Source organism: Taudactylus pleione, unplaced genomic scaffold (genome assembly GCF_031769625.1).
Source record: "Taudactylus pleione unplaced genomic scaffold, aTauple2 ptg000392l, whole genome shotgun sequence".
NCBI classification, from domain to species: domain Eukaryota; kingdom Metazoa; phylum Chordata; class Amphibia; order Anura; family Myobatrachidae; genus Taudactylus; species Taudactylus pleione.
In genome coordinates, this window is record NW_028284793.1 from 3,948,572 (window position 1) to 3,963,266 (window position 14,695).

At 40.7% G+C, this 14,695-nt stretch overlaps 1 protein-coding gene across 3 annotated transcripts in view; it reads right to left on the bottom strand.

Moving 5' to 3' along the window:
• Positions 1-14,695, bottom strand: part of FNIP1 (folliculin interacting protein 1) — a 116,179-nt gene that overhangs the window by 58,289 nt on the left and 43,195 nt on the right. Inside the window, exon 1 of one of the 3 annotated variants that reach the window (XM_088445999.1) lies at positions 3,065-3,090. The exons of the other annotated variants lie outside the window; for them this stretch is intronic. Coding sequence (XP_088302125.1) covers positions 3,065-3,075 — 11 coding nt within the window. The 5' untranslated portion in view covers positions 3,076-3,090. Of the gene's footprint in view, positions 1-3,064; positions 3,091-14,695 lie in introns of those variants that run through there. 3 annotated transcript variants of the gene reach the window in all.

Genomic DNA, 14,695 nt, shown 5'->3' on the forward strand with positions numbered 1-14,695 from the left:
TCCCTACATGAAATCGTCTCTCTCCAGCTGGACAAGCCCCGTCTGTTCAGTTCTGTATATTCCATGCTAAGGCCAGTTTCACAGTAGCCGGTATTGACCGACCGGGGAAGAACCTGGCGGTAGCCGGCCGGGTTTTCCCAGTGCCTTTCACAAACGGCGGCTTTGAGCTGCTTTTAATGTGTTTTTTTTTTTTATCTATTGGGCATGCCCAGCAGCTGCTACTACACAAGCCCGGCCAGCACAAGCCCATGTGTGTGAAAGGAAACTGGCGTGCAGGGACTGGACGGACACGGCAGCCGTCCTGCACAGTGGATATTACCAGCTGTAATATGGCGACCGTGCCGTACCAGTGCCGTGTGAAAGGATCCCACCTCTTCCCTGTTATTTGTTTTTCACACCCGGAAAAAAACGGTCAGCTTTTTGCCGCCCGGTCATAACCGGCAAGTGTGAAACTGGCCTAAGGCTCAACTCTATCCGCCCATTTGGGTGAGCTACATGAAAGGAACACGTGCACTGGAGAATGAAAAATAAAAGGTATTTTGTCCAAGCGGCTTATGCAGGTTTGGCGACCAGATTTGCTGGAAATTAATTCAATTGTTTTGGACGCCCATTCCTTTTCGCACGTCTCACCCATATGGAGCAGGTTTAGATGCATAAAGCGGCTAAACCCTTCTAAAGTCCTGGTTAGCATGTAAAAACAGCAGTTTGGGCACTTAAAACTAGGACTTTTTGACGATTTCTGCTCAACACTTCAGGAGGCTGTGAGCAGAAATCTGCACCCCCGGCATTCGTGCCTGATCGGAGCAACAATTGAGTGTGCTGGTCTCCATTCAGAACAAATTCTACATTTGTGTAAGGACAGATTCAATATTGTAATGTGAATCAAGATGATTACTTCTCATCATAAAGAATAATCATTATTTCTACCATTGCTAAGCGATATCTATACAACCCTTGCAGCATGTACATCAGGGATGGGGAACCTCTGGCCCGGGCACCGTATAACGCCCTCTGAATCATTTGGTCTGGCCCTTTGAGCTTTTTTCTGCCAGCCTCATCTGGCTAGCAGGGTGCCTAGAATGGCACCCTGCAGCCAGAATCTATGCAGCAGTGCCACCTGGAGCATCCTTAGGGCGTTTCAGATGGTCACACTGCTGCCCTTACAGCTCCCAGGAGCATCCTCAGGGTGCTCGGGGGCATTGCTGTAATCACCAGCGATTGTAGCCCCGGCCACGTGTGACGTCACGCGGAGTGGGCGTAGCATGCACCGGGGGCTGCAAATAATGTTATAGTGTTCACTCTAGGTCCGGCGGCAAAAATGTATATTCAAATTGTTTAGCAATTATAAATAAAAATGTATTTAACCTCAATAATAATTTATCTGGCTCACTAGAAGTGTGTGTGTGTAGCACCTTTTCTGATAGCATTCTGTCGCGTTCTATTTACCTTGACAAAGGTCCCAAATGGGATCGAAACATTGGACATACTGTCGCCTGAATATTTTGACACTGGTGGTATGTAACATACATATGGTATGTGTGTGTGTGTATATATATATATATTATACACACACATATCTATCTCTGTATTGATAATTATATACACGCACATGTACATACACATATTATATATATACAGTCAGGTGCATAAATATTGGGACATTGACAGAATTTTCATATTTTGGCCTCTATTCACCACCACAATGGCTTTGAAATGAAATGAACATGATGTGTTTAAACTGCAGACTTTCTGATTTAATTTGAGGGTAATTACATCCAAATCAGTTGAACGGTGTAGGAATTACAACGGTTTCTATATGTGCCTCCCACTTTTTAAGGGGCCAAAAGTAATGGGACAAACTAAACAATCCTAAATCTAACTTTCACTTTTTAATACTTTGTTGCAAATCCTTTGCAGGCAATTACAGCCTGAAGCCTGGAACGCATAGACATCACCAAAATATGAAAATTCTGACAATGTCCCAATATCTATGCACCTGACTGTAGGCATGGGAAGGTGAATGCTATCAAATATGTAAAGTAGATATCATATGATAGAAGTGCACCGTGACCTTTCCTGCATGGCTGGGTCACATTTTGTTATGTGTACTTTGCCAGTCAGAGAGATAGTGCAAAATCAAATGGCTGTGTAAGGTGCTGTGGCGCCCCTAAAATGGTGTGTTCTGTAATCCCCGATTATCACCCATTCTACTAACAAGGTGCACAAATCAAGGATTATGGCGATATTTGATCATATATGATCAGATCTCACCAAAATCACGTATTATTGCAAACAAGTAAAGTATAATCCCATTTTTTTTGTACAAATAACACTGTTATAAATATTATATTCAGTACAAAAGAATTTGAGTGGAAAGGATTAGAACTTGTATGTTATTCTCTGTACTGAAGATTATACTTAAATATATCATTCATCTATAACTAAAGTTAAAAACTTTCAAAAGCCAGAATTTAAAGGAGTCTGCAGTCTGGTCATTATCTCGTGTGGCCAAATGAAGCGGATTTATCAGAGCTGGTCCTCACTGTCTCAGTAGCAATGCGCCCTTCTCACTTCTTAGAATTCTATTTAAAAAAAAAAAAACATACTCCCTATTATGTGACGTTAAAGCAATAGGGCCCGTGATGGCGTGTCTTTGGGAATGAACACGTCTCTGCGATAGACAAATCCAGAGACTATTTTTAAAAGAATCCACGCAGTTACTATATTTATAGAGCATGCCAGCTTATCTACTATGCATGGCATGCTAGCACCATTCCCAATATTCACATATACTGTATATATATATTTCAAACTAAGAAGACCAGCAAACACTGAAGTCTGTCACTTTCAATCATCCCTGATGATCAAAAATCATGAAATAGTGTATGGGGTATAACATTTTTTCTAACCAAGCACACACATGCGTGATAAAATGGAAGGTCAGGACTGCACTCTAAATGGCTGAATAGACAGAGAGAAACCAATGGGAAGTGATTTCAGACCATTTACAAAATGATACAATTGGACTGTTACAAACACTTAAAAGCACTGCTATAGAGAGTACCTGGACTGCATCTTGCCTTGCTTGCAGATTCACCTGTTCCTCAAACCTCTGAATATAAGTGGTACTTAAAACCACACAGCAGTCAACCAGCTGTTAAAAATAGCAATAAGCCATATTCAACCAAAACAGAAAGGCTGGCATGTGGCGAATTGAGAGCAGTGACATGAATAATACGCTATACATGTGTTTTAAAATGTACAGCACCAACCGGGTCATAGGTGCCACCTTAGAAAAATCTGATGCCAGCGGCAAAGTCTTTGTTTTAGCACCAAGAGCCATTTAACTAGCTTTGAATCTTGAGAGGCTGCAAACAAGTCCTGCTCTTCTTTGATTCCCGTATATAATGCTAGCTGCAGATACTCTAGGACTGTGCTAATTAGCAGAGACAAAACTCTATGTTGCTTGTGCTGTGTGCCAGCTGAGCTTCTCTCTCCCTCCTTAGACTGGTCTCATGTGTCTTCAACCACCTGACTATGTTCTCTTGGCAACTGTGACTGTGCACCTCCTCGGCCAAAAAGTGTCAGACGGCTCAGTGTGAAAAGAAAGAGGGGGCTGTGAGATGAAGATGCATTTGCTGTAACTCTGTCCCCACTTATTCCCCACCTTCATGAGTGACATTCTTGTGAGCTGAAGGATGCCTGTGTTTAATGCTGCTGAGAAGCAGGCCAGACAAGGAGAAAAGCAGGCACTGACAGCTGTCATGTGGCACCGAGCGATCACTGCTTGCCACCTGGATTCGAGGCAGGGCTGCCAACCAATCCTAGGCACTATCCTCATTTCATGTACTTCACAGCTCTCAGCTCGAAACTGGAGCTAGCAGCCATGGGTATAACATTACTACTAACCCACGCACTGCCTCACAGACAACAATGCACTGCAGAACGTTCAGCACATGTCTTTGCACCACAGTGCTTAAAAGGACAAGTAAATATTAATATACTGTACACCAAAAACTATGTATTACTAAGATGAATAATAAACATTAAATAACTGGAGTATTTATACTTACAGATGAGACCTCATACATCGAGCGTCTTGCGGCATACAGCGCGCAACACCCGGCAAGAATGGGACGCTATGAGACAAGTAATGTACTATACGGTTTTCTTTAATTTTGCATCTTAGTCACACTGGAGACGCAGCGAAAAGCCGCTCGCAGTGTACCAGAGCCGCAGGGCTGTGACTATAGCTGCACAGTAATTAGCATAGTATGCATACAAGGTCGCAGATGAAGCATCATGGAACGCAGCTGCTCGGATCGGAGCCCTTTTTACACAGATTCACATGTTCATGTGACACAAGCCCCAGTGGTCAGTGTAAGCTAGCAATATAGTTTTGTAGCTTCTAGTTGTTTTAATTATGCAAAAAAAAAAAAAAAACAACACTGAGCTAAAAAGACGCTTGGCCAAATCCCATGGGACCTGGCATACCAATAGGTGACTTGAGCCACAGCGTATGAGGACACATCTGTAAGTAAGTATGTCCACCATGCTCAGTTTCATTCCACTGCAAAAGACAATAATATATAGTGGAAGTGCTTCTCTAACAGAGCACATCCATAGAGACTGACACACTTGGTAGAATTCTATGAATAAAAGCGCTGTGTTGATGGATTGATTCATAAACAGGGCAGTTACAGTAATGACACTGTAGTCACAGGGCAGTTACAGTAATGACACTGTAGTCACAGGGCAGTTACAGTAATGACACAGTAGTCACAGTAATGACACTGTATTCACAGGGCAGTTACAGTAATGATACAGTAGTCACAGTAATGACACTGTATTCACAGGGCAGTTACAGTAATGACACTATAGTCACAGGGCAGTTACAGTAATGACACTGTAGTCACAGGGCAGTTACAGTAATGACACTGTAGTCACAGTAATGACACTGTATTCACAGGGCAGTTACAGTAATGACACTGTAGTCACAGGGCAGTTACAGTAATGACACTGTAGTCACAGTAATGACACTGTATTCACAGGGCAGTTACAGTAATGACACTGTAGTCACAGGGCAGTTACAGTAATGACACTGTAGTCACAGTAATGACACTGTATTCACAGGGCAGTTACAGTAATGACACTGTAGTCACAGGGCAGTTACAGTAATGACACTGTAGTCACAGGGCAGTTACAGTAATGACACTGTAGTCACAGTAATGACACTGTATTCACAGGGCAGTTACAGTAATGACACTGTAGTCACAGGGCAGTTACAGTAATGACACTGTAGTCACAGTAATGACACTGTATTCACAGGGCAGTTACAGTAATGACACTGTAGTCACAGGGCAGTTACAGTAATGACACTGTAGTCACAGTAATGACACTGTATTCACAGGGCAGTTACAGTAATGACACTGTAGTCACAGGGCAGTTACAGTAATGACACTGTAGTCACAGGGCAGTTACAGTAATGACACTGTAGTCACAGGGCAGTTACAGTAATGACACTATAGTCACAGGGCAGTTACAGTAATGACACTGTAGTCACAGGGCAGTTACAGTAATGACACTGTAGTCACAGTAATGACACTGTATTCACAGGGCAGTTACAGTAATGACACTGTAGTCACAGGGCAGTTACAGTAATGACACTGTAGTCACAGGGCAGTTACAGTAATGACACTGTAGTCACAGTAATGACACTGTATTCACAGGGCAGTTACAGTAATGACACTATAGTCACAGGGCAGTTACAGTAATGACACTGTAGTCACAGTCATGACACTGTATTCACAGGGCAGTTACAGTAATGACACTGTAGTCACAGGGCAGTTACAGTAATGACACTGTAGTCACAGGGCAGTTACAGTAATGACACTGTAGTCACAGTAATGACACTGTATTCACAGGGCAGTTACAGTAATGACACTGTAGTCACAGGGCAGTTACAGTAATGACACTGTAGTCACAGTAATGACACTGTATTCACAGGGCAGTTACAGTAATGACACTATAGTCACAGGGCAGTTACAGTAATGACACTGTAGTCACAGTAATGACACTGTATTCACAGGGCAGTTACAGTAATGACACTGTAGTCACAGGGCAGTTACAGTAATGACACTGTAGTCACAGTAATGACACTGTATTCACAGGGCAGTTACAGTAATGACACTGTAGTCACAGGGCAGTTACAGTAATGACACTGTAGTCACAGGGCAGTTACAGTAATGACACTGTAGTCACAGTAATGACACTGTATTCACAGGGCAGTTACAGTAATGACACTATAGTCACAGGGCAGTTACAGTAATGACACTGTAGTCACAGTAATGACACTGTATTCACAGGGCAGTTACAGTAATGACACTGTAGTCACAGGGCAGTTACAGTAATGACACTGTAGTCACAGGGCAGTTACAGTAATGACACTGTAGTCACAGTAATGACACTGTATTCACAGGGCAGTTACAGTAATGACACTATAGTCACAGGGCAGTTACAGTAATGACACTGTAGTCACAGTAATGACACTGTATTCACAGGGCAGTTACAGTAATGACACTGTAGTCACAGGGCAGTTACAGTAATGACACAGTAGTCACAGTAATGACACTGTATTCACAGGGCAGTTACAGTAATGACACTATAGTCACAGGGCAGTTACAGTAATGACACTATAGTCACAGGGCAGTTACAGTAATGACACTGTAGTCACAGAGTAGTTACAGTAATGACACTGTAGTCACAGGGCAGTTACAGTAATGACACTATAGTCACAGGGCAGTTACAGTAATGACACTATAGTCACAGGGCAGTTACAGTAATGACACTGTAGTCAGAGTAGTTACAGTAATGACACTGCAATTACAGTAATGACAGTAGTCACAGAGTAGTTACAGTAACTACACTGTAGTCAAAGGGCAGTTACAGTAATGACACAGTAGTTCAAACCACTACAGCCTTTTATCATGCTGCTGGTCACTTTCTTAAAGATGTGTGAGAGGCAAATAAAAAGGTGGGGGTGCTAAAATAGTGGTCCTACTTTCCTTATTTGTGAGAATAATACATGGGGAGAGAGAAGTGACCATGGGGCGGGGGAGTGATCTGGTTTGTTGCCACGTTCAAGAGCATTGTAGAATTATAATTGGAGATGCCATTATCTATAGCTGTAGGTTCTAGGTCATTACATGTAAAAAGCATACATACACCACAACACCACCACGTAGTTTATAATAAAGCTTGTGCAGATAGGAATATGAAAACATTAACAGAAGGGACAGAACTGAACAAGACTCTTATATGCAGTAACAATTATACTGAAACCCTATTCCTGTGAACTACAGTGTTAATAATTAATTTTTCAATGTCAGTTATATTCTTCAGTAACGGGAGGTGACCACAGAATATAAACTACTGCAAAGAACTATAGGAAAAGGTTCCAAAAATGTATTCTTGTACTAGGACACTTGGGGTAAATGCAGTAATTGTTAAAAAAAAAAAAAAAAACATGTACTTTATTAAATTTTAATGTATATTTAACAGGGTTGGCTGGTTAAAACCAAATGTTTTTTTTTTTATTTTTTTTATTATGCTGTGACTACAGGCACCCCCCCGGGAGGGTTAGGCTAGGGGGAAGGAGGGTTAGGGTTAGGCACCCCCAGGGGGGACTTAAGGTTAGGCACTCCCCTGGGTTAGGCACCCCTAAAGAGGGTTAGGTTAGATTAGTTCATACTTACCTCACCACGATGGGGATTTCCAGCGCTGTCGTGTTTCCGCTGCCGGGCTCTGCTGTTTTGTCAGGCTGCCGCTGCCGGGATTCGAACTCCAGGCTATGTGGCAGCCCGCATATCATACCGATTCCTTCGGGAGTACCCATAGTGATTCCCCCATGTCAGAGCATCTTTTGGGGGTGTCGGGCTGATTTCCCCAAAACTGGCACAACTTTTCGCCAATTTCAGTTTCGCCGGGTCCCGTTTTCGCAGATTCCAAATTGAATACGGGGATAAACGCGCGATACTTTTTTGCGCGTCCGCCAACTGACTTTTCGCTCCAAATTAAATACGGCCCTTAGTCTCTGTGGTGTCACAAGTATCATCTTATGAATGGTGGACGAGCAAAAAAAAAAGCGCAATTGAAAAAAGTTAACCCCAATGTATTTCCCATTATTAAACAACTTCTGACTGCTCAAGCATCTTCAGCTAGTGTAGAAATAATTTTTTCTTCTTTCGGTTTAGTTCATTCGAAGCTTAGAAACAGACTGGGAACCGAAAAGGCCTCTAAACTAGCATTTTTATTCAAAATGTTTAATGCTGAACTCCTTTTTTTGTGTTTGTGTGTTTCTCTGAAAAGTGCTTTTACATGTATTAATTATGTTTAGTCTAAAATTGGTTTTATTGAAAGATGTCAAATCATATTGAACCCTAATAACTTTGGTTTGTTAAATTTAGAAAGCATTAAAACGTGATTGATCAAGGTTTCTAATACATAAATATTATTTTTTATTTCATTTAAGCATTAATGCAAAAAAACTTGTTTAAACCATAAAAACGGTTTAAACCTAAAAAAAAAAAAAACAGGGTTTTTAGTTGTTTTTTTTTTTTAAAAACTGTTTTTTTTTCCCAACCCTGATATTTATTAAGAACATGTTTTTAAATCAATTGTTGCATATGTATTAACCTCAGTCTCCTAGTACCGGAAGCTTATTTTGTATTGTTGGCAAGACCATTATAATTTATAAAGATACGCTGAATCTTTTTTAATTGCATAAAAAGCAGATCTTATACCAGTAAACCTCATATGCTAACAACCTCTTACACCATACATTTTTACATAGCCTTAAGAATGTTTCTGGTACCCAAGTACATAGATGGTTGTAGGGAACCACATTGTGGTGTAATGTTCTGCAGAATGTAGCCCATGTTTTTTGTACTACCAAAAAAAAAAAAAAAAAACTAAGTGATAAATGTATTCAAAAGATGAGCTACTGAAACATTGGGGTATAAGTAAAGCTGGGTACACTATGCAAAGCTGGGTACAACTATGCAATACTCAGACCATTCAGCACCAGGGCTGATTATCGTTCCAAGAGCAGTCAGATCGGATGATTGGATCCGATCTGCTGCACGTCATTTGTTGAAAACGATGAGCCGATTCTCAAGTTTATATGAAAGTCCGATCATCGGTACAATGTTTCTGCCCAGAGTTCATTTGAAAATGTCACCTTTGTGGTGAGCTGTAAAAGAAATCGAATGTTCTTTAGTTTGCTTAATCACTGAGAAAATCATAAAGTCGGTCGAATCGTGAGTGAAATTATTCAGGTGTGTCTCTAGCAAAAAGGTTGTGAGATCTGTGAACCTGCGCAACCACAATGATTAAGGACAATTTTGTGTTACAACAGCACACTGTTAAACTGTGTGGAAAAGGTGCTTCAATAACTAACTCAAGCAATGGGATTTACAAATTTGCACATCAATCAATTCAAAAAGGATGATATTGTCTCCAGAACACTAGTCCTTGTTGTTACATAGAAGGTAATGCTCTGAAGAGAGTCCTAATGCTAAATATAACAGGCCTGATGGTCACATGCTGCTCTGACCCCTATCCCTGCTTGCCGGAAAAGAAGAGGAAGTCTCTCACATTTACATTGTTGTTGCAATTTCTCTAAAACCACAGAGTGATCAGTAGTAAGCACGAGAACCAAAAACTACACACAAAATAAAATGGACATTACAGAAATAGAGGCTATGGTGCTGCAGTGGCTGCTCACTGCAAATGTTATATAGAAAACAAACAAAACGAAGAATTATTATGAATAGCTGATATGGCACTGTACGTAAATTACAAAGTCTTCTAGAATTTTATCAAATTGCACTCAATTTTCCTGCATGAATGGCAACAAGTTTAGGATGGAAGGGTGTACACAAAAAATGTGCAGGAGAAAGAGAGTGTTATAGGGGGGTATTCAAATAGCGTCAAAAAGCCGTTTTCTGTGAAAAGGTTTCGCCGATGACGTCATTTCGCCAGCGGAAACTTATCCCCGTATTCAATTGTGGCCGGTGCGGAAAAGTTTCGCCTATGAATAGCGGTCGAAAAAAAGTGCAGAATTGCAGTTTTGGGGTGCAAAGGTGGGGAAATCACACTGCACCCTTAGAACAGGTCCCCAAAGTTAAACTGCATCAATAAAATCCTAAAAAAATAAAATAAACACCACCCCAAAAAAATTACTTTGTAAAAGGGGGCGAAAAAGTACAAAGTTGGGGTACAAACTTAAACACTAGTGAAATAGACTTTGGGGGGGGGGTCTGCAAATATGGGGGAGGTATTTTTTATTGCAGGTGCTTGCTGAAGGTGCGTTTTTTTAACGCTTTTTAAGACCTCACTTTTGCAATTTTTAACCATGCTTGCACCCATTTTCATGTACTCCAAATTTGCTGGGACTAGTTATTTTCACACAAAAAAAAACCTGCCAAATGCTATTCTTCACCACTTGTGCAAAGACGCAAATTAGCAGCTAATGAGAGCATTTAAGTACCCCAAACAGCTTCATCAGGGCTATTTGGGGGTATCTACCATGATCCCCAATGTTAGTGCATCTTTTGGGGGGTGTCAGACTGATTTCCCCAAATCTTACAGCACTTTTCGCCTGTTTGAGTTTTGCCGGGACTCGTTTTCGCATCATTTGGAATTAAATACGGGTAGGGACGCGTGCGATACTTTTTCTCATGCAACACCAGCGATGTCGGCGAAAAGTCCGGCATGCGAAAAGTACGGGTCTTTTCGCGACTAATTGAATATGCCCCATAGAGAGAATGTGAGAGGGAGAGAGGGAGAGAGGAAGAGAGATGTAATAAAAAGATGGAGAATGAAATAATAAAAAAGAAAAACAGTGAGAGAGAATAGGGTAAAAGAGAGAGAGAGATATTGGTGAGAGAGAGTTGTGGTGAGAGAAAGAGAGAAAGGAACGAGAGAGACCTTTACAGCTGATTTATCCAATCAGGCATGGTGGACATGTTAGTGACTACACTCCAGTTGGGCTATTATGGTGGCTGTCCTATTGTTAGATATATGTTACAGCTGCATTATTCTGATAAGGTAGGGACATATTGGGTATACTGCACATGTAACAACAGCTGTGTTTATTTACTGAAATGTTGCCATATGCCTGAAAAGCCATCAAACATCCAATGACAAAGACATTGTACTTTTTAAATAAACTACCTTTAGGAATCAATACAAGTTAAAGCTTCCGTGGCCACTTTAACAGACACTTGCTTTCTGTCATACAGATGATAACGTGCACAAAGTACTATAAATGATCAGCCCTACATTATACCAGCTGGTACTGGGAGACAATGGTGCATTTTGTCAGGCACACTGAGACACCCATTTAGCTGGACGTCTTTTCCCGCAGCAGATCACAAGCGCTCATCACTTGGAAGCTGGCAGCAATATAAAGATGTCAATATCCAACTTAATGCAGAGGCCAAAGGTTTTTTTATGTGTGTGGTTATTACTATAATCATCTTGATAGCAAAACAGAGTGTTCCCAATACCTCAACGCTTTGGTGCAAAGCTGACAACCTGTTCATGTTGTCATCCATATGCATTGTAAGTTTCTAAGCAATACCATGCACTGACTACCGTACATAAACAGGAGGACATTACACGGTTTGAAAAGGTGATAAAGGGAGATGTTTAGTTTTTAAACAACCACCCATCTTTAATTCTAAAAGAGAGGTAGCTATATGTTTTCTATGTAAAGTTAGGTAAAACCAGTGTTAAAGTGGTGATTTATCTGTAATTTAGGTGGGAAATTTACTAGTCGTCTTTTCCTGATGGTTTTGAAACCGCCAGATTTACTAAAGGCAAAATCACCACAAAGCCAACATTTTTCAAAACCCTACACAACACATCACACACAATCTTGATTTCCCACCTCTAAAGAAAAGGAACCTCCATATTTATCATGCGGCAGTTTTACAAACCACTGAAAAACCACCATAAAACAAATTATATGGTGGTAACAAGAGGCATAGTTCATGCTGTTTGGTCTACCTGGCAAACAGAAGATAAAGAGGTACCATACATTTATTATGTGGGCAATCAAACCATATTGAATAAGGTAGAAAAAAAAAAACACTTGATAATTACCTTATGCAGACAATATTATTTAATAATTATATTAGGGGGGACAAATTAATTAGTTATTACTTTAATAGACAAATATTAATTATAACAAGTTGCAAATATTAAAGGATTGGACGATAAAAATGTATTTCTGATGGGAAAACAATATTATGTGTGACGCAAAATGGTGCCCAGATCATAATGTAGTAATATTAAATCCAGAGGTTTGGATGTCAAATCCACAAAGGTAAGTGTAGCAGCTTCAAACTACCTTATAGTAAATTTCCCCTGTAGTGTCTACAGTTCTTTTGTTGACAGTTATGTTAGATTTCATGGCACAATGTACATGGTTATGTGTGCCAAATTTATTTACAACTGCTATGTTGTTATAAGATATTGCCATCATGTGCAGACCATAAATAGCTCACTAGCAGACATGATTAAACAGAACCCTTATTTTAAAAAGGAATGCATTACATTATCTTGGCAATGATCATTGCGCTCCCCACAGAGGTGAACTTAAACATGGAAAGGTCAGCTCCTGCATTTCCCTAATGATGGATGTCTGTATAGTATGATCACAAGTCTTAACACATCTACCTATTGTCATTTTTATCACTCATGAGTCAGAGGACTAAGGAGGGTCCATATAGGATAATGACAAGTTAATTGTCGGTTGGCGTATGAAAATGTAAACTTAAACCACATTACTATTCTGCTGTTTGTTTGGAACGAAATGTTAACTGATGTTAATGTTGGCAAAATAAGTTGTTTTGACTTGTTCCACGTAGAACACTCACACTCGTGACTGGATCAGATTTAACAATATGAGCCTATGCCAAGGAAATGTTTGCCACTGTCCTCAAGTGCCATGTAGCACGGGTCTTATTAAACAGGAAGACTTTACTTGCAGATAAAGATGAGATATTCTTCCCGCCTCACAGTGGAGAGATAACCATTAGACGAGTATGAGGTTTTGATTGTCAACAGTATTTTGGTCTACAAAATCAGAGTCTATTATGATAAAGAACCAACTAGTACCAATTTGACAAACTGCAGACTAGCAAACCTGTTATTGCATTCAATAAATACTTTGTGCTCTATGCCAGTGGTTCCCAAACTCGGTCCTTAAGGCACCTTAACAGTGCAGGTTTTAAGGATAGCCATGCTTGACTACAAGTGACTTAATTAGTACCTCAGGCAATTTCATGTACCCATGTATATCTCTAAAACCTGACCTGCTGGGGTGCCATGAGGACCGCATTTGGGAACCTCTGCTCTATGCCATTTCGCCATTGGCAAGGTATAACCGTAACCCAGATTCAGATTCCTATGATTGAGCATTGACATACAACATGTAACCCAGATTCAGATTCCTATGATTGAGCATTGACATACAACATGTACCCCATAAATAGGTAATCACAAATTCACATTTACTCCAGCATGTAAAGAGAAGGACGGCCACAAAATTCTATCGCTCAAAGTGTGCTGTCAGTGTGGGCATATGTCAAAGTCCCTATGCTATAATGGGTCGGTTATTGGTAAATCTCATTCCTATTTACTAAACGTTATATTGTTATCTGATCTAATAGCCAAAGCATGGAAATCAGCTTGTCATCCCAATCCTTAAGGAATCAGTATGTAATGGCGGCTGTCGAGATCCCTCCTGTCACAATACCGACACCGGCATCCCGATGGTTGGCATCCCGATAGGGGTCGGGTAAGTATACTTACCCTCCCCTCTTGTAGCCTAACCCTAACCCTCCCCACCCTAATCCTCCCCATTAGTGCCTAAATCTAACCCTCCCTCCATCGTGCCTAAACCTAACCCCCCACCCCACCCCCTCAAAACGCTAACGCCACTAAGCTACCTAAACCTAACCCCCCGCGGCTAACACTAAGGGCGACCTTCGTTCAGGCTGGCGACGGGATTAAGATAGGCGTCGGTATTTCAATGTCTATCTAAAAATCCCTTGTTGGGCTTTCCCCTTTGGGTTTTAGACCGGTCACATAACTATATCCCTACATCAAAAATAGCAACAGAAACATTATTGCTAGCTGTACAAATCTCTCACTACTGCCTACATAACCCGAAGTGATGGAAAAAACATCTTCATTCTTAAATCTGTAGCTTCTTCAAAACAACATTTCCACATTTCAATCTGACTTTTGATCAAAACTACTCCATAGTGAAACCATATAAAACAAGCCTGCAATGAAACACACTGTGGAATGTGTGGAATCACTGGTACAATATTTTGCAAAAGCTTCTGGCGCTAAATAACAAATGTAAAGAAATTACTGATAAGCGATTTCAGTGCTCGGTATAGAAACACATACACTAAAGCTATTTAATCAAGAAGATACAAATCTGAGTCAGTCTAAGGCCCGTATTCAATTTGAACCGTTAAGTCCGGATCCGCGTTAAATTACCGCCGATGACATCATTATCGCCTGTTTTGGTTTTACCCCATAATCAATTTGAAAGACTTTCCGCCTAGGCGGAAAGTCAATGCAATGTAATAGGCGGTAAAGTATCACCTATGAA